We start from the raw sequence: 20,967 nt of genomic DNA on the forward strand, positions 1-20,967 counted from the left end.
TATGTGAAATAGTTAAAATAAAGTATTTTTTACCGTCTAAAGTATAGTTGTATATCTACGAAAAACATTTCAATAGTACACATATTCAATATTACACAATATTACACATTCAAATATGTTATTTTATCTTTCAGAGTATTATTCGTAATAACGTATTTCAATGCTACTTGTGGCACTACTGTTGTAGCTTAATTTCTATTACCACATGATCGCAATAATTTCTTCCTTTCGGTAGTTGGTGCCCTTGAAGTACGGTGTGAAAATTTTAAGATCTGTATTTATTAATTTTTTAGGAAAAGTGTCCAGTATGTGGTCGTCAGTTTTAGAAATGGCGAAAAACAGCCCTTTTCGATCCCCTTTTACATATGTGCAGTGTGAGCCTAAAGTTTTTGAAAAACCATTAGTTCCAGGAAGAACCATCGCTGCTGCTTCTGCTGTTGAGGGTGATAGCTGTGAATTTGGGTCGCCTAAATATTTAGCATTATGTGGATTGGGTGGTATCCTATCTTGTGGTCTTACCCATACCATGGTTGTGCCCTTGGATTTGGTTAAATGTAGGCTTCAAGTTGATCCTGGCAAGTACAAATCAGTAATGAATGGATTCAAGGTGACTGTTGCTGAAGAAGGTGTAAAGGCCCTTGCAAAAGGTTGGGCACCAACATTTTTTGGGTACTCTGCTCAAGGATTATGTAAGTTTGGTTTCTATGAATACTTTAAGATATTATATACTGATATGTTGGGAGAAGAAAATGCTTTCCTGTGGCGAACTTCGCTTTATCTGGCTGCCTCAGCATCAGCAGAATTTTTCGCTGATATAGCTCTCAGTCCCATGGAAGCAATCAAAGTAAAAATTCAAACTACTCCAGGATTTGCAAATACTCTCCGAGAAGCAGCACCTAAGATGTACAAGGAAGAAGGAACTTCTGCATTTTATAAAAGTTTGGTACCTCTGTGGATGAGGCAAATACCCTACACAATGATGAAGTTTGCTTGCTTTGAAAGAACTGTGGAGCTTCTCTACAAACATGTTGTTCCTAAACCGCGTTCAGAATGCTCCAAACCTGAGCAGCTTGTTGTAACGTTTGCTGCTGGTTACATTGCTGGAGTCTTCTGTGCTATAGTTTCTCACCCAGCGGATACAGTGGTATCAAAGTTGAATCAAGAAAAAGGATCTACTGCATTGGATGTTGCAAGAAAACTGGGATTTGCTGCAATGTGGAAAGGACTAGCTCCGAGGATTGTCATGATTGGAACTCTGACCGCTCTGCAATGGTTCATCTACGACTTCGTGAAAGTTGCCCTCAGATTACCAAGACCACCACCACCAGAGATGCCTGAATCCCTGAAAAAGAAACTAGCTGCCCAAGAAAAATAGACGTAATTGTAATCAGTGTATTTATGATAGGTTACCTTGCCTACTTTCATCTTACAAATTATTGCTGTCAAAATGATTGAATGTAGCTCCTTTACGAAAGCAATAACTACTGATATCATTATTTTAATAGGCTTTGTTTTAAAATTAAGTTTGCAAAGTTGCATTTACTATAGCTGTGGCATTTATTTTGATGAATGAAAATTTATATTTTTTAATTCGTTTTGAGTGACATTAATCATTCCAGGAACTAAGTTAGTACTGTACAATATTATAATTAAAAATTATAAAATTCCATATGAAGTATTTTAGTATGTGATATGTTTGAAGTTTAATAATTTATAATGTCCATTAATTTATTTAATATCATTCCATTGCCCTACACTTAATGCAAACCATTTGACCCGAGTAGGCCTAAGCTATTGAATACTGAATTATACATATTAAAATAGAATAAAACAGATATAAACCTTAATTTTGTTTAGTTTAATTTCCTTTTTAATTATTTGTGGTAGCCTAATTGTATTCAAATAAATTTCAGTGTGCATTTTTAGTAATATTTGAATCCAGGTAAACTTAAGAAATCCAGGAAGTTCTTTTGTCTAATTTAGATTCACACTTAATTTTTCCAGTAAGGAGCATGGAGCAGAGATATAAATTGATCTAAGAAATACATTTAATATGTTATAAATATATTGTATAGTATGGTGGCAAAACCTCGGCACTTGACACCCGGTGGCCAGCGTTATTTGCAGTAGCAAATGGTGCTACGGCATAAGACAATCTTTGGCTTGTTTACAATTTACTCGCTGCAGTTATTTATAACACTAATTACTTTTATAAAACATATTTTTGTACATTATTTATGCACATAAAAAATAAATGAATCTGAACTAATAAATAGGACACCAAAATATTTAATTCGCATTTATTTGAAGCTCTGAATTGTTTACTTCACATGATCAATCTCCATTTACAAACACAACAGAATATTTAAGCTAATTCTACCAAATGTTTAATTGAATGTATTATCATAAGCAAAGCACCAAACTTAACAATGTGTATTCAAACTTATTGTCACAGAAATGTCAAGAACTTCAATGGTTATTCTTAAACACAGAACAGAGGACATTGTGTGTGCACTTTGGCCTCTGGTCTGCTGAGTAGTAGACCCACACACACAATATGATTTTTGTCCCAGACTGATCATGATTTTTTTAATTATTTGGATGGCGGTTTGGAGGCTATTTTGCAAACATTATTGTTTAGGTCTATATTGGAACAATAATTTTACTGTTTAAACAAACATAAGTTTTGCATATATTTTCAGCTTTGAATACGTAGAGTATAACTTGACTTGATTATGGTGCTGTTCTACTCTGATTTAGATGTGGTATTGGTCTGGCGCCTCTTCACTGTAGAACATAACTTGTAGATGTTGTTCCTATAAAAGTTATTTATTGGTGTAAAACTATGTAGCCTAATATAATTAACATCAGAGTGCCTGATCATACCAGATCATCAAACTTCTGCTAGGGACCTTATTCTACTCGTCCTATGAATTCCTTAGCATTGGGGTAGGGTACGATAAGCAGACCCGGTTTTTTACATCGAAGAATATAGTCATCGATACCTAATATTCGCATCTCAAATCCTAGACTATCAATCGATATAAAAGTACCTATAGTCCTCAATAACAATCATATGTTTTAAATTAAAATATGAATTTAATATTTACAGTGATCAAACAAATTATTATAACCAAACTTAGGAAAACTGAAGATGACAATATTTCACAGTTGCAGTTGTTTCTTTTCCACAAATTTCACATAATGGGTTTTTTCGGTACGAGTCCAACATGTTGAAGCCACGAAAAAGCAACGTTGTGTAGTTTTCTAATATTGACTGCCATTTTTAATAATCAGAATTACTTATGTAAAATTTAAATATTTTCCTACATGTATTATTTTAGAGTGTTTACAGCTGTTTATATAGATGATTTAAGGGGGGTCTGTTCGCTTCTCTCTGTAATGTTAATTATATGTAATTTTTATAGAGTTGTGTTGAACCTACTTTGAAATGTTTTATTTTTATTTTATTAATCATGTAATTACTCTAGTCACTGACACAAGGATTTTTTGTTTATTTTGTTATTTTAATTTTTCTACAAATTTTTTAAAAACTTGTGTTAAATTTCAAGTTTTTAATTCAGAAAATTTAATTTTTATAAGCCCAAAAAATTAAAATTTTACAAAATCCTTGTGTTAGTGGACTAGTAAATACTAAAACAAACACACAGTGAAAATTTTCATAAAGATATCTTTAACAGGTCCTGAGAAAACTTACATCAAAGTTAGAAAATACAAATTTTGGGGGAAAACGCGATTGAAAAAATCGTTGTACTAACCTACAGTGAACTTGGTAACATCAGTAGCTGCCAGTGCTGTAGGCTGGTTTGTCTGCTTCATCCTGCTCAAATTGGTCCTCTAACTTTCTTTTCTAAAATGCCTTAGCCTTCCTGATTTTCTTCTCAAGCTCATTTGCAGCTAATTCGGCTTTCTTGAGTCGCTTATTCTCAAGGCTTTTCATTGCAGCAACAAAATTTTTACCAGGAGAAAGTTTAAGCTCATCAATTATTTGTACTCTACTTATCAGGCCATTATTAAATGTGCTTATAGCTAAATAAGTCCCATATTTTAGCACTGGTAGGCTAACAAAAACCCTTTTTGGTATTACAGACCAAATCACATTGTTCAATGATTTGTTTGGGTTTTGTGTTTTGCCCTTCACACATTTTTGCAAAAGCTCAGGATCAGCCAAATCCCTAAATATTGGCTTGATAGCAAGCATAACAGCTTTTTGGCAAATGAAAGTGTTTGTTATGATTATACTCAGTATTATAATCAAGTAAGCTCTGGTTTAACTTACACCACGTTCCGTCTCCTTTTGGGCAAAGCTCGTGTTGGGGTTGTTTCGTTAGTCGGATAAGACGTGGAAAAATTCAGCCCAAACTGCTTGCTTCATTTCCCTTACACTTGATGTGTTCCGACGTATAGCCAGTCCATAATAACTTTGCAGTTGATGAACAGCAGCAGTAGTAAGTCGACCTTTTCCGGACATAGATTTGTTATCTTCAAGGAGGGTTTTACCCGACGTACTTTTTATTTTGAGTAAACGTGTTCCCATTCTCTTTTTTGCACGTGGCCTATGCATTCAAGTTTGTTTATTTTTATTTCTTCTCCATAAACTTGAGCTTCATTCACTGATGCATAGGCCTTTGAGTCTCCATCTCCGAAGTAGTTGAGGTAGCGAACATTATATTCTGGCTCTGACCTCTGAAAAACCTCTAAAGCGCCAGCGACCTCCATTCCTCCGCTGCTACCCTGATAGTTTGCTTTACACTGACTACATGAACATTTTCACACTTATTTGGGCATTTTACAAAACTTTGAAAGGATAGATACATCTAGTACTTTCCCTGTATCTACTGATGTTAGAGGAAAGAATGCCATTTTGAGAGACATGGCCTCTCTTTTGCCATGAACCGTCTAGTGCAACGCATAAGTTATGTCGGTCCCCATCATTACTGCTCACTGCTTCTTCTACGGCGTTTCTCATACTTTTTTTACACATATTTTCTGCTACTGTGCCTAAAACTTGTTCATGTTTTCTATAATGAACTGGAGGGAGGAGGAAGATTTAGAGTGCCACACAAGATTTGGGCTGCTGTGTGGCCTTTGCCAATGCTGCGCATACCGTGCACAAGACGTAGGTTCAAGTCGTAAAGAGTTACAGATTTTCCATTGATATTTTTCAGTGATTTTATTACAATTGTCAATAGACCTTTTTTTGGTCTGTACAGTTTGGACAATACACTGAGAAATTTACTGCAAGTCCTTCAACAGACCGCCTTTCAAAAATCAATTTGTGCTTGCAACGACTGCATCCTGCGATTTCATTTTATGGCTTCGGCAAGCGAATTCAATCAAATATGTCATATGCTAAAACCTCATTCTTCTGATTATAGTATTCAAAAATTACCTTGAACTTTCATTTTTCTAACAGAAGAACTAGGGGTGGTAGGATTATCAGAAGTGTCAGTGCTGGGTGGTAGGCCTGGGCAAAGTTTCAGTATTGAGGTTATACATAGCCTCAGAAGATCTATCAAGGTAGTCTTTCCAACATGCTTTCCCTTGGAATAAACTTGAAACAACAACTAATATTCACAAAACTCGAATAAGTAAACTGTCACTTTGTAAACAACACAAATTGAGAAACACTCTCACTGACATCACATAAACAAAGATCACATGACAAATAGTACCACCTGACAGAGACAAAAATATACATCAAAAGCAGGGTAGCCAACATAACATAACAATAAGGAAACAAGAATAGTAGTAGTATGTATGAATATGATTAAAGTGGTGGGCCACCAGCGGGGCTGCCTCTTTCACCATAAATTGGTTGCAATGCTTTCGAAAAACTTTCTTTTCAATAACTTCTAATAAAGATAGAAAGAAAATAAGCACATCTTTGAAAAGGTGAGGTTCTGAAGAATATAAAACTAAAAAAAACCAAAAAAACTCAAAAAAATGAAATTTTTGGTACGGACCCCCCTTAAGTTAATAGTTCAAAATAATGAATCAGTACCGATTGATTATATCGATGGTTATGATTAAGTAATATCGTTTGCCAATTTCAATATAAAAAACCGGATCCGTTTATCGTACCCTACCCGCATAATGCCTTTGGCTAACAATATATAACACAAGTTAATAGTTGAATAACTGTATAAAATAATTAAAAACAGGAAGATGGAAGTTTTGTTTTAAAAACAGTAATTTTTAATTAAAAAATGCCCATGGCGATAAGTGCGGGCTTTGGTGGTGCCATCCTGCACTTCTGGGTAAAAAGGAAAAACTTCCCTTTTAATATAGTACCATTCAAGCTCAGTTCACGTGAGCATTCATAAATGATAACTTTAACTTTTTGTATTTATAATATAAACATATGTTTATATCTACTTTAGCCTAATAAAACATAATGCATAGGGATAGAGTGGCCTTTAGATAATACCAAAGTACCTAAAAATTTGTATTTTTCCAGGAAAAGGGGTATGTAAAAAAGCTATATTATAATAATAGATATTTTCCAAGCTCTCAGGTTAAAAACACTACTTTAGTAATATTTTACATAACCCCTAATTTTAAAAAGAAAATTTTAAGAAATAAATACAGCTTATGAAAAAATTATTAAGTAGATTGTAATGCTTTATTCACTTATAATTGGTTTTGTGTTAGCGAAGTGTGTGACTTGTGGGGGTGTACAAATTTAATTTCTGTCTCTGTTAACTGTGATATTTTGGAAACGAACTGATGTTTATACTAGATATTATGCATGAAGTTTCATTTCTATATGAGGAACGCTGAGTTTGATTATGGTTTATGTCACTCCATGGTATTTGGTTGAGCGTTAGCGAGTATATTTATATTGATTGTATGTTTTATTGTTAAACAGGATGGCAACGAGAAAATAGTAGAATAAATAAATTTGTAAATAAATCTAGTATACTCATTAGGGATTATAACATATTAACACACGTAGACTGGAACTAAAAAATAATAGAATGGAAAGTGAATGTTAAGTCAGTGACAAGATTTGATTATAGAGCACTCTTGCTTGTACTCTGCCTAGCTCACCGGAATGTTGATTACAGAGCACTCTTGCTTGTACTCTGCCTAGCTCACCGGAACGTTGATTACAGAGCACTCTTGCTTGTACTCTGCCTAGCTCACCGGAATGTTGATTACAGAGCACTCTTGCTTGTACTCTGCCTAGCTCACCGGAACGTTGATTACAGAGCACTCTTGCTTGTACTCTGCCTAGCTCACCGGAACGTTGATTACAGAGCACTCTTGCTTGTACTCTGCCTAGCTCACCGGAACGTTGATTACAGAGCACTCTTGCTTGTACTCTGCCTAGCTCACCGGAACGTTGATTATTTTTAAACACTCTAATGAATGAACAAAATTTTAATGTACTATGTGGTGAAATATCTCTAGAAAGACTTCATCTATAAACTTTAAAATTTGCACGAAACCTTAGTGAAGCTTGTTATGCATCACATAGTATGGTGTACTCTTACCTTGTATTATATAAAATTATGTAGTGGGAAAAAATATAATTTTTATCAAGTTTGATAAAAAAAATAATCTTAAAGTTGACAAAAATAACTTTAATTGGTTTATGAGCTCTTAAGAGTTTGGAGATGGACAGGGGTCATCACTATCAGAGGAATCATAACTTGGGGTAGGGGTAATAACTTTTAACCTGAGTACATTCCCTTCTTTAGAAAATTCTCGTTTAGATATTAAAGGGCTTAAAGGACCATTATCAGTATCTTTTTTATATTAATCACCAGAAGATCACTAAAATATTAATCTAAATCACTGTCTACATTTAATTCTCTCTCCATACTTGACCATAAATTGTTCCAATCAATCAAAATAACAAACTTATTCACAACTTATGGTCGTTTATATCACAACTTATGGTCGTTTATAACAATCATACATTACAAATGACCAGTAACAACAATGACGTTATGCAATAATTATACAAATTACTGGGTGACAGCTGTTGCGAAGCATCTGAACAACTGGACAATGTATTTTAATTGGGGACTTATGGAATAAAAATTAAATGGAAATTTGTTTGTGATTTATACTACAGGGTCTTGAACACTATGGTGCTCATGTGGAGTGCTGTAACATCTCTCCCTCTTTCTCTCTCTCTCTCTGCCACAGAGGTAACATCTCTTGTACAGTTTTTCGTTAGGGTTATGGCTGAGGTTGACCAGCCCCTTTGTCCACTATTTTCAACAAAAACATTTCCTCTTGTTCATATCTGCTTTGGTATCATGTCAAAGTTAATTTAATGCTCAATGTGCAGTTTCATTAGTTCAAATGTCAGCTTTTTCAAAAATCCAGTCTGTTAAAAAAAAAAAAAAATGTTTTTGGTTGGCTTTATAGATATTAAAAGAATTAACACCCCCTGCTTTGAGTATGTGAAAGAACACTGCCAGTGGTCACTGTTTTGAGTACCTTGAAATGTCTTATTGGCAACACATTTAGTCTAAGATAGCATATTTTGTGTCATTATATTCTGGAATTATGACTGGCTTCTTGTTGTCTCCAGTTGCTTCATTGATTGTAGCATTATCGTGCAAGGAAGATATCATTAAAACTTCTTTGTTTTTCTTTGGGACTTTGTAAGATGCTAAAGTAAGGTTTTTCTGGAAGCTAAAATTGCTACTCCTTACTTTTCTCTGCAAATCAGGTAAGCAGACTGGAGGCACTCCCTGTTTGTTGTTTCTCAAGGTTGCTGTCCAAAGTGAATTTCTTCTTGTAGCTTTATTAGCATGAAAGCTCAAAGCTGAACCAGATACACATGTGACGTTCCTGTTACTTCCTTTTACAGATTCTCATACAACCAAATTTAAAGTGCTGTTGATGAATGTAAGGCACAAAGGTTTGTTTGCGTACATAGACTTCACAAGATTTGTAGCATAAAAGTTTGAAGTAGATACTAGTGCAAACACTTTTATTCAGTACTTCGCAGGTTTATTGGGCATGTATACCTGAGAGGGGCAGTTTCCTCTAAAAGCCACCAACTGTTCATCATGTATTAAGTGGTCAGTTGGTTTATAAGAACTTTTGCAATTTGATATGGATTTTGCAAAGATTTCTCTGAATCCAGTGGAATTGTCAATAAAATTTTCCAATTCTTGGCTATGAATGTCATCAAATCTGAGGCAGGGTAATAGAAATTTAAATTGGTTCAGACTCATTGCAACGTATACTAATTGAAGTCCAATTGCTAGTGTTGTCCCATACATCAAACAAGTTCCTTCCTCCGTCTTTTAGAGCACCGGCAATTTATGGGACCCTAATCAATTCACAAACATCTATTGGTTTAGAATCTCTCCCCTCTTGCAAATTAGGTCCTAATTTTGGCAATATAAATGTTAGTGTACTCTACAATATTCAATATTTCATTGTCAATCGTATTAAAAAAAGGCTGTTCAGGTGTTCAGTTAACCTGGTATTATCTTGTGGTTCAAGTCTGTGGAAGACTGGCATGCTATTCTGCCTAGGAGTGCAGACTGTTTGTGGATCAATAAACATCTTGTTTCTAAAAATTAAATTCAGGGATTTCAAAAGGGACTTGCAATGGGGCTTGCAGAGGTTCTGCCTCTGGTATCAGTTCTTCCTACATTTGAACTTCTACAACATTTTCAAAAATATCCATTTAATTATCACTAACATCTTTGGAGCTAGAACAGCTTTCAACTTCAGGTCTGGAGTTATCTTGCAACTCTACATAATCTGTTTTTAGTTCATCAGGGTCTTCCTCACCAAGGGTATTTAGTCATTGTTATCCTCAACCAATCAATGCTGTAACTCTTCACTGTTAGCCATTTTCCTGCTAGTTTCTCACCAGGAATTTTCCAACACAAAAACATACTTTTTACTAAAATGTATTAAAATTATTGCACTCAGTGAGTGTGTAGAAATACTACAGAGCTTGAGAAAAAATCATTAGAAAATAGATGAGTTCAATACACCAGATGTCAACACTGAGGGGTTCTGAGGTAGACAGGGGGAAGGTAAATGAGCGCTTAAGGCCATTTGTGTTGCCAACTGCATTTTTTTAACAAAACAAAATTCTTGAAGTACTATTTTTTAGTGTTAAGTAGTTATAAAAAATTTCAATGTCTTAATCAGAATTAATTGTATAAACACCGAAACGAACCAAGGAATCGGCCTGTGATCTTTTTTGCATAAATTATCAACTGATTGGCCTGTGAGTCCAAAAGAGAAGAACATTAAGGTCAACAAATTAGCCCTTAGTCCTCAAAAGGGTCAAGGACAAATTCTATACCATCCTAACAACAAAAATTTTGTTAAATTTCAAGAAATTCAACAAATTATAAAAAAAAATTAGAACACTAATTATTATAAGTCTTTTGAATTATTAAAAAATTACACCAGTTACAGCGTTAAAAAAATCTTAAATTAAAAACATGAATTGCTAAATAAGTTGCTATGCGCTAATTTCGAGAACGATTACAAAAATTTAGCTAATTTTTTTAGTATTCTTTGAAGCCCGCGGAAGGTTTATATGAAGAGAATGATTGGAGAAGTTTCTCGGAATGCTTTAGAAATCAGAATACTTTTAGCTAACTCAGTAAATATGTGAGGAAGAGTTTATCAACGATTTTATAACGTAAAATAGATATTGAGCAATAATTTGTAGCATCCAATGTATCTCTCTATTTGAATATTGGTGTAATTTTTGCAAGTCTAAGAAAATTTAGAAAAACCTTCTTTTTAAAATGACAGTTTTATTAATTTAGTTTAAATATTGTACCCAGAGGCCCGAGTAATAGGTTTAGCCGGGTTCGCAGCACTAGTGACCAAGAATAGCTCGGGCATTTTTTATTCAATTCTATTGTTTATTTGAGTGAGCATGTTTTCTGATTCAAACATTCTGGTTGTGTTTATTAGCTGTGAAATGTTATGTTTTGATTTTGCAATCCCTGGATCACATCCGTTGTTCTACAAGTGAATCTGAACAACTGATCATAGTCTCTGTCAGTCTCCTTGGTAGTGTTTCACATAGTCTCTTGTAAGCCTAATGGTTTTTTTTACAAATACTTCCAATTGGTGTACCTATTTGTTCAAAAAGTACCACATGAAATTTTATCTATATTACCAATTTAACAAAGTTATTGTACATCAAACTTAAAAAAAACATTGTTTCGTGCCCCAATTTTTTGCATTTAACCCTGAATCCCTCAAAAACTACTACAGGTACAGTTCTGAAACCTATTTTATTAGCTTTATCAGGTAAAAATACATAAGAATCCACGATATTTCTTACTTAATTAACCTTTCCAAAAGTTCAGTATGGCTTTATTTTACTCTTTACCCAGGAATTCAGGCGAAATCTTTCGCTAGCTGTAACTCGCCAACAAAGCGTTTTCGGACCTATGTGTATATAACATTTTTTGATTATTTTTACTAGTACAATGTGCTGTAGAAGTGGGGGGAGAACTTCATGAATCACCCTGTATATAATATGTTTAGATTATCCCTTTACTGTACAGGGATCTAGAGTGTTCAGTCACATTTCCTTTGTATCAGAGGTTGACCTGTTTATCTGGAACATTCTCCTAACAATACATATATCACTACTATTACAGGCCATGGCTGAGAATTTCAGAAGCCTTCTAATCTGTTGCAATGAACATTGGGTCTTTAAAAGTATTCAATGCTAGGCAGACTATATAGATAGTTTCTGAGCCTTATTCAGACTCACAGTATTATATTTTATCGCTCTAAGAGTTAACATTGTGTATTTCATCTGGTGATATTGTTTTTTAATCCCTAAAATCATGGTTACAAGTATTGGGCCAGGTGAAATGAGATGGTTTAACTAAAAATCATGTGGTTGAATGTTGGAAATTTCCCTAGAAATCTCAATCAGTCTCTGCTATTAATGGGTATTGTTTTTACTAGATATGACTTTTTAACCAGGCCCGTCTACTTGTGGCTATCACCAGCTTGATGTCACATATACAAGTAATGGTCATCAGCCCATTTTTAACCAATGATGTTGAGCCCTTGTTTACAACAATTCTGAGTCTTAATTTATTTGAATTAAATTTAGCCTGTGAGATCAGACACTGCTTTGAGGTCCCATTAATAATAAGTAAAGCTTTCTCAGGTGAAGTGTTGTCATAAAATTAGAGAATTAGGGACAATCATTTGCATATAAATGAATGGCACTATATTTCACAAGATATTTGTCGTCTTTGTATAAATTAAATAACAGCGGTCTAAGACAGTTTCTGTGGGTCAAATCTCTTTTTGTCCAGGGCAGACAATATGTTACTTTCGACTATAATTTCTTGCGATTAATTTGTTATGGAAGATATAACCCAATCTCATGACGTACCTTGCCAACGGGCATACCACATTGAATATACCAGTTCTCGCCCATGACATACCATCGAAATAAAAATTTAACTTTTATAAGCAGTAGTTCATAGCGTACATAATTAAATGCCTAAGAATTATCAAGAAAAATTAGTGTTCTACACATTCCATTATTGTTTGCCTCAAAGAGTACAACCAGGCTCAATACTGTATAAGTTGTGCCAGCTACTTGATTTTTATAGTGTTTTTATTTTCAGAGTAACACATTGATGATGTTTACTGATACGATCAGATCATATCAACAGATAATATATTATTTTGTAATAGTTTGAAGGTGTTTTCTAAGAGCAAAGTTCCAGACATACCAATTATTTTGAATTAAAAACCAGAAATTAACAAGCATATATTATAAAATTCTATTTTCACACTGAGCGCATGTTGGTGTGTGTGAATCATATACTATGCGCACCTTGCTTCCCAAGCTCTCATGGCAGGTCTCAACAAGCTACTTGTATAAGGCAAATGCTAAGAGAGATATTGAAGTCGTGTTCTCTAAAGTTCAGGGATTAATTTAATGAATTTTCTCTGAAACTTCTGTCTGAATTAAAAAAAATAAAGAACCAATGTACAGGTTGTCCTAAAGTGTCTATCATACCGTCCTGTATGTCACCTGTTGACTCAACAATTAGCCTAAAAAATGTCACTTTAGTTATTTCCAATTAAATCCATTGGAATCTTAAGGCTTTGTACCTTCTTGTACGAGTATGAATCAAGAAGGTTAAAAACATTATGGAACCACCCCTTGTTGATAGAGGGCCCACCAATGAAGGTGAGTGAGCAGTCCAGGTCTGGAGGGTTGAAGTACTTTTATGTGATCACAATAAATTGTCACAAAAGAAAATATACCTCAAATGAAGTCTTAAAGATGCCTTCTAAATCCTAAACCATTTACGAAAACATTTTAAACTTTATTGCAAGACACCTTGTTCCCTCTTCCACAGCATGAAAGTAACATATGAAACCATTTTGTCAAATATTTTGAACACAAAGACTCATACTTATTCAGTTTGAACAGGTGTTGTTTTTTAATATTATGTTTCCCAAGGAACAGTAAGCTCAACAATAACCGCCAAATGGTGGGTCAGAGAGTAAGCCACATGGTCAGGTCAGAGCAAATTGACAGGCAAGTCTGGTGGGAACTCACAAAATCCATCTCTTGCATCACTACAGATGATCCAATCAACTTGGATGGATGGAATAAGAAGTGAAATGAAGATCTTTATAAATATATAAATATTTATTAAGCAAACGCCATTAGTGCTAGATTACATCTCAAGCTGAGTTAAGTGAAAAAACATTTGATTTAGTTTTAAAGAACATAGAAACCTATAATTACCAGGTTAATTTAATATTGTAAAGTTTATTGATCATTGACAAAAGCCACAGGATTTCTATATGTTTAAATACTCTGAATTAATTTATAAAAGGAATATAAAAAACTATAATAACCACTGAATTAATTAAAGAAAGGAATTTTTAAACTATAATTACCACGTTAACTTAATATTCTCAAGTTTATTGATTGTTAACAAAGCCATAAAAGATTGATACGTTTCAATACACTTAATTAATTAAATAGGGAATATAAAAAAACTATAATTACCAGATTAACTTAATATTTTTAAGTTTCGTATCTTCAACAACTTCTGAACCTTTTTGAACAAGTTCAGGAGAAATGGTAAGAGATGATAATCGTGCCTTATAAGATTTTATTTCTTTTAGTTAATCAGTTTTGTGCTGTGTCTATGAAAATGTGTATTGTTGTCTGTCAAATATGCTATTTACCTATGAGGAAGCTTACTTAATGTTGATGGTGTTGGAGTGAATATTTACAGAACTACACAGCTGCTGCAGCTCTGTATGGTGTATGTTACCCGGACTATGAATATCATTCGAAAAACGTTTTTCCAAAGTCTTGCTGGTCGTGTCCGTGAAACTGGAAATGTACATCTAGATCACAACAAACAGAAACAGCTGACTGGACCTGTAAGGGATTATAAGCCACCAGCCGTTTTGGCTGTCCATGTGACCACCACCAGCTCAATCCATGTGACTCATCTAAAAGAGTTTTTTTAAGGATACTTGGTAGGAAATATATACAACTTCCTCATCGATTAATTGCCTAATTTAATGTTATTATTCCTGAACAAACTATTCAAAAAATGTGGTTTATGCACGATGGGGCGCAAGCCCACTATCCTGAAGCGGTGTGACAAACTCTGGATGAGGAGTACCCTCAAAAACTGGATTGGCAGAGGTGGACCAGTCGACTACCCACCCAGATCCCCAGATTTAACACGCATGGATTGTAACTTGTGGGAAAGATTAAGAGACTTGGTTTATGCCCATGACATGAGAGTACATGATGCACAAATCAGGGCTGTTGTTTAAACAGTAAATGGAGAAGTTTTAAGGGCTATAAAACATTCAGTTCCAGAGTAGAACTGTTTGGAAAACAATGGATTACAGTCAAAACATCTGAAAATAAGGTTAGTTGAATAACATAATTGTTGGACCAAAATAGTTAGAACTTAGAAATTTATAGGAATAAAAATTACTTAAATACAGCATTTAACAGTTGTTTTAAAGATTGAAGAAATTCATTCGCTAAGATCCTACAGCAAACACTGGAGTTCAAAACACTGAAATGAAAAAAAACAAAAACTGTCATTATACTTATTATTTTGGGAGTCATTTATCAACAATCTAAGATAAAGCCAAACTAAAAATACAAAAACATTTTAGTTTTTAAGACAGCTATTGATAGGTGTAGTGAAAGTCATACCTTGCTATTTGAAGTTTTTTAGATTTTTTTAACTTTAAAATATCCTAAATTTGAAATATTACAAAAAATATTGGAAATGTCCCGAAAATTGACAACTGTAACGTATTTTTAGAAAAAGTACTTCTTTAACAACCTTGGATAAAAATTGGGATTTCCTAAAATTTTTAACGAGGTAACAGTAAACAAAACTGTGAAATCATACAACTTTGATATTTTGGACCACTCAGTATACAAAAAGCGAAATAAATTAAAACTTTTTATGTTTCAAAAATAATTAGTGAATCATATAAATTGAGCTATGGATGAATCTACCATTACATTTGAAAATCCTTAAAAATTAACCCTACCCCTAAAAGTGTCATTTTGGGGTATTTTTGTGTGTTGAAAATGATTTTCCCCAATTGTTTAGGGTCAAAATATGGAGGTTTTTGTTAAAATGAAGAAGGTAGTTTTCTCGGTTCATCCACTATATGTTGCTGATTTGGTCAGCATCACTCTATAGAGTAAACATCTATTATCTACTATACTAGAGATAAATATTGTACACCCTTATCTCTAGTTATGTTATTGTGTCATAAAATAATTAAAGGATAAAGGACCGAGATTGTGAGCACCAATAGTCACTTAAAACTTTACTTTTAGATACAAGCTGACACAGTAATAATAATATGGGAGGGCTGGTAGCCACACAAGTTTACAGAAGAGACTGACTCACTATAACAAATTACATAAAGTTATTCCATCATTTGTGAAATGGGATTTGCCACAAAAATAATATATATTTAGCTTTATACTGTTATTTATGTAGCCCGAGTAATAGGTTTTAGCCGGGTTCGCAGCACTAGTGACCAAGAATAGCTCGGGCATTTTTATTCAATTCTATTGTTTATTTGAGTGAGCATGTTTTCTGATTCAAACATTCTGGTTGTGTTTATTAGCTGTGAAATGTTATGTTTTGATTTTGCAATCCCTGGATCACATCCGTTGTTCTACAAGTGAATCTGAACAACTGATCATAGTCTCTGTCAGTCTCCTTGGTAGTGTTTCACATAGTCTCTTGTAAGCCTAATGGTTTTTTTTACAAATACTTCCAATTGGTGTACCTATTTGTTCAAAAAGTACCACATGAAATTTTATCTATATTACCAATTTAACAAAGTTATTGTACATCAAACTTAAAAAAAACATTGTTTCGTGCCCCAATTTTTTGCATTTAACCCTGAATCCCTCAAAAACTACTACAGGTACAGTTCTGAAACCTATTTTATTAGCTTTATCAGGTAAAAATACATAAGAATCCACGATATTTCTTACTTAATTAACCTTTCCAAAAGTTCAGTATGGCTTTATTTTACTCTTTACCCAGGAATTCAGGCGAAATCTTTCGCTAGCTGTAACTCGCCAACAAAGCGTTTTCGGACCTATGTGTATATAACATTTTTTTCATTATTTTTACTAGTACAATGTGCTGTAGAAGTGGGGGGAGAACTTCATGAATCACCCTGTATATAATATGTTTAGATTATCCCTTTACTGTACAGGGATCTAGAGTGTTCAGTCACATTTCCTTTGTATCAGAGGTTGACCTGTTTATCTGGAACATTCTCCTAACAATACATATATCACTACTATTACAGGCCATGGCTGAGAATTTCAGAAGCCTTCTAATCTGTTGCAATGAACATTGGGTCTTTAAAAGTATTCAATGCTAGGCAGACTATATAGATAGTTCTGAGCCTTATTCAGACTCACAGTATTATATTTTATCGCTCTAAGAGTTAACATTGTGTATTTCATCTGGTGATATTGTTTTTTAATCCCTAAAATCATGGTTACAAGTATTGGGCCAGGTGAAATGAGATGGTTTAACTAAAAATCATGTGGTTGAATGTTGGAAATTTCCCTAGAAATCTCAATCAGTCTCTGCTATTAATGGGTATTGTTTTACTAGATATGACTTTTTAACCAGGCCCGTCTACTTGTGGCTATCACCAGCTTGATGTCACATATACAAGTAATGGTCATCAGCCCATTTTTAACCAATGATGTTGAGCCCTTGTTTACAACAATTCTGAGTCTTAATTTATTTGAATTAAATTTAGCCTGTGAGATCAGACACTGCTTTGAGGTCCCATTAATAATAAGTAAAGCTTTCTCAGGTGAAGTGTTGTCATAAAATTAGAGAATTAGGGACAATCATTTGCATATAAATGAATGGCACTATATTTCACAAGATATTTGTCGTCTTTGTATAAATTAAATAACAGCGGTCTAAGACAGTTTCCTGTGGGTCAAATCTCTTTTTGTCCAGGGCAGACAATATGTTACTTTCGACTATAATTTCTTGCGATTAATTTGTTATGGAAGATATAACCCAATCTCATGACGTACCTTGCCAACGGGCATACCACATTGAATATACCAGTTCTCGCCCATGACATACCATCGAAATAAAAATTTAACTTTTATAAGCAGTAGTTCATAGCGTACATAATTAAATGCCTAAGAATTATCAAGAAAAATTAGTGTTCTACACATTCCATTATTGTTTTGCCTCAAAGAGTACAACCAGGCTCAATACTGTATAAGTTGTGCCAGCTACTACTTGATTTTTATAGTGTTTTTATTTTCAGAGTAACACATTGATGATGTTTACTGATACGATCAGATCATATCAACAGATAATATATTATTTTGTAATAGTTTGAAGGTGTTTTCTAAGAGCAAAGTTCCAGACATACCAATTATTTTGAATTAAAAACCAGAAATTAACAAGCATATATTATAAAAATTCTATTTTCACACTGAGCGCATGTTGGTGTGTGTGAATCATATACTATGCGCACCTTGCTTCCCAAGCTCTCATGGCAGGTCTCAACAAGCTACTTGTATAAGGCAAATGCTAAGAGAGATATTGAAGTCGTGTTCTCTAAAGTTCAGGGATTAATTTAATGAATTTTCTCTGAAACTTCTGTCTGAATTAAAAAAAATAAAGAACCAATGTACAGGTTGTCCTAAAGTGTCTATCATACCGTCCTGTATGTCACCTGTTGACTCAACAATTAGCCTAAAAAATGTCACTTTAGTTATTTCCAATTAAATCCATTGGAATCTTAAGGCTTTGTACCTTCTTGTACGAGTATGAATCAAGAAGGTTAAAAACATTATGGAACCACCCCTTGTTGATAGAGGGGCCCACCAATGAAGGTGAGTGAGCAGTCCAGGTCTGGAGGGTTGAAGTACTTTTATGTGATCACAATAAATTGTCACAAAAGAAAATATACCTCAAATGAAGTCTTAAAGATGCCTTCTAAATCCTAAACCATTTACGAAAACATTTTAAACTTTATTGCAAGACACCTTGTTCCCTCTTCCACAGCATGAAAGTAACATATGAAACCATTTTGTCAAATATTTTGAACACAAAGACTCATACTTATTCAGTTTGAACAGGTGTTGTTTTTTAATATTATGTTTCCCAAGGAACAGTAAGCTCAACAATAACCGCCAAATGGTGGGTCAGAGAGTAAGCCACATGGTCAGGTCAGAGCAAATTGACAGGCAAGTCTGGTGGGAACTCACAAAATCCATCTCTTGCATCACTACAGATGATCCAATCAACTTGGATGGATGGAATAAGAAGTGAAATGAAGATCTTTATAAATATATAAATATTTATTAAGCAAACGCCATTAGTGCTAGATTACATCTCAAGCTGAGTTAAGTGAAAAAAACATTTGATTTAGTTTTAAAGAACATAGAAACCTATAATTACCAGGTTAATTTAATATTGTAAAGTTTATTGATCATTGACAAAAGCCACAGGATTTCTATATGTTTAAATACTCTGAATTAATTTATAAAAGGAATATAAAAAACTATAATAACCACTGAATTAATTAAAGAAAGGAATTTTTAAACTATAATTACCACGTTAACTTAATATTCTCAAGTTTATTGATTGTTAACAAAGCCATAAAAGATTGATACGTTTCAATACACTTAATTAATTAAATAGGGAATATAAAAAAACTATAATTACCAGATTAACTTAATATTTTTAAGTTTCGTATCTTCAACAACTTCTGAACCTTTTTGAACAAGTTCAGGAGAAATGGTAAGAGATGATAATCGTGCCTTATAAGATTTTATTTCTTTTAGTTAATCAGTTTTGTGCTGTGTCTATGAAAATGTGTATTGTTGTCTGTCAAATATGCTATTTACCTATGAGGAAGCTTACTTAATGTTGATGGTGTTGAGTGAATATTTACAGAACTACACAGCTGCTGCAGCTCTGTATGGTGTATGTTACCCGGACTATGAATATCATTCGAAAAAACGTTTTCCAAAGTCTTGCTGGTCGTGTCCGTGAAACTGGAAATGTACATCTAGATCACAACAAACAGAAACAGCTGACTGGACCTGTAAGGGATTATAAGCCACCAGCCGTTTTGGCTGTCCATGTGACCACCACCAGCTCAATCCATGTGACTCATCTAAAAGAGTTTTTTTAAGGATACTTGGTAGGAAATATATACAACTTCCTCATCGATTAATTGCCTAATTTAATGTTATTATTCCTGAACAAACTATTCAAAAAATGTGGTTTATGCACGATGGGGCGCAAGCCCACTATCCTGAAGCGGGTGTGACAAACTCTGGATGAGGAGTACCCTCAAAACTGGATTGGCAGAGGTGGACCAGTCGACTACCCACCCAGATCCCCAGATTTAACACGCATGGATTGTAACTTGTGGGAAAGATTAAGAGACTTGGTTTATGCCCATGACATGAGAGTACATGATGCACAAATCAGGGCTGTTGTTTAAACAGTAAATGGAGAAGTTTTAAGGGCTATAAAACATTCAGTTCCAGAGTAGAACTGTTTGGAAAACAATGGATTACAGTCAAAACATCTGAAAATAAGGTTAGTTGAATAACATAATTGTTGGACCAAAATAGTTAGAACTTAGAAATTTATAGGAATAAAAAATTACTTAAATACAGCATTTAACAGTTGTTTTAAAGATTGAAGAAATTCATTCGCTAAGATCCTACAGCAAACACTGGAGTTCAAAACACTGAAATGAAAAAACAAAAACTGTCATTATACTTATTATTTTGGGAGTCATTTATCAACAATCTAAGATAAAGCCAAACTAAAAATACAAAACATTTTAGTTTTTAAAGACAGCTATTGATAGGTGTAGTGAAAGTCATACCTTGCTATTTGAAGTTTTTAGATTTTTTTAACTTTAAAATATCCTAAATTTGAAATATTACAAAAAATATTGGAAATGTCCCGAAAATTGACAACTGTAACGTATTTTTAGAAAAAGTACTTCTTTAATAACCTTGGATAAAAATTGGGATTTCCTAAAATTTTTTACGATCGAGTGCACGGGTAACAGTAAACAAAACTGTGAAATCATACAACTTTGATATTTTGGACCACTCAGTATACAAAAAGCGAAATAAATTAAAACTTTTATGTTTCAAAATAATTAGTGAATCATATAAATTGAGCTATGGATGAATCTACCATTACATTTGAAAATCCTTAAAAATTAACCCTACCCCTAAAAGTGTCATTTTGGGGTATTTTTGTGTGTTGAAAATGATTTTCCCCAATTGTTTAGGGTCAAAATATGGAGGTTTTTGTTAAAATGAAGAAGGTAGTTTTCTCGGTTCATCCACTATATGTTGCTGATTTGGTCAGCATCACTCTATAGAGTAAACATCTA

General features: G+C 33.7%; 1 protein-coding gene across 1 annotated transcript; it reads left to right on the forward strand.

Annotated features, from left to right (window-relative positions):
* Positions 1–222: 222 nt before the first annotated feature.
* Positions 223–1,847, forward strand: LOC124360308 (phosphate carrier protein, mitochondrial-like). Its single transcript, XM_046813815.1, has one exon. It carries the CDS (start codon positions 308–310, stop codon positions 1,373–1,375), a length of 1,068 nt encoding a protein of 355 aa, XP_046669771.1. The 5' UTR covers positions 223–307; the 3' UTR covers positions 1,376–1,847.
* Positions 1,848–20,967: the final 19,120 nt, after the last annotated feature.

Source organism: Homalodisca vitripennis, chromosome 4, assembly GCF_021130785.1.
Source record: "Homalodisca vitripennis isolate AUS2020 chromosome 4, UT_GWSS_2.1, whole genome shotgun sequence".
In the NCBI taxonomy this organism is placed as follows: Eukaryota; Metazoa; Arthropoda; class Insecta; order Hemiptera; family Cicadellidae; genus Homalodisca; species Homalodisca vitripennis.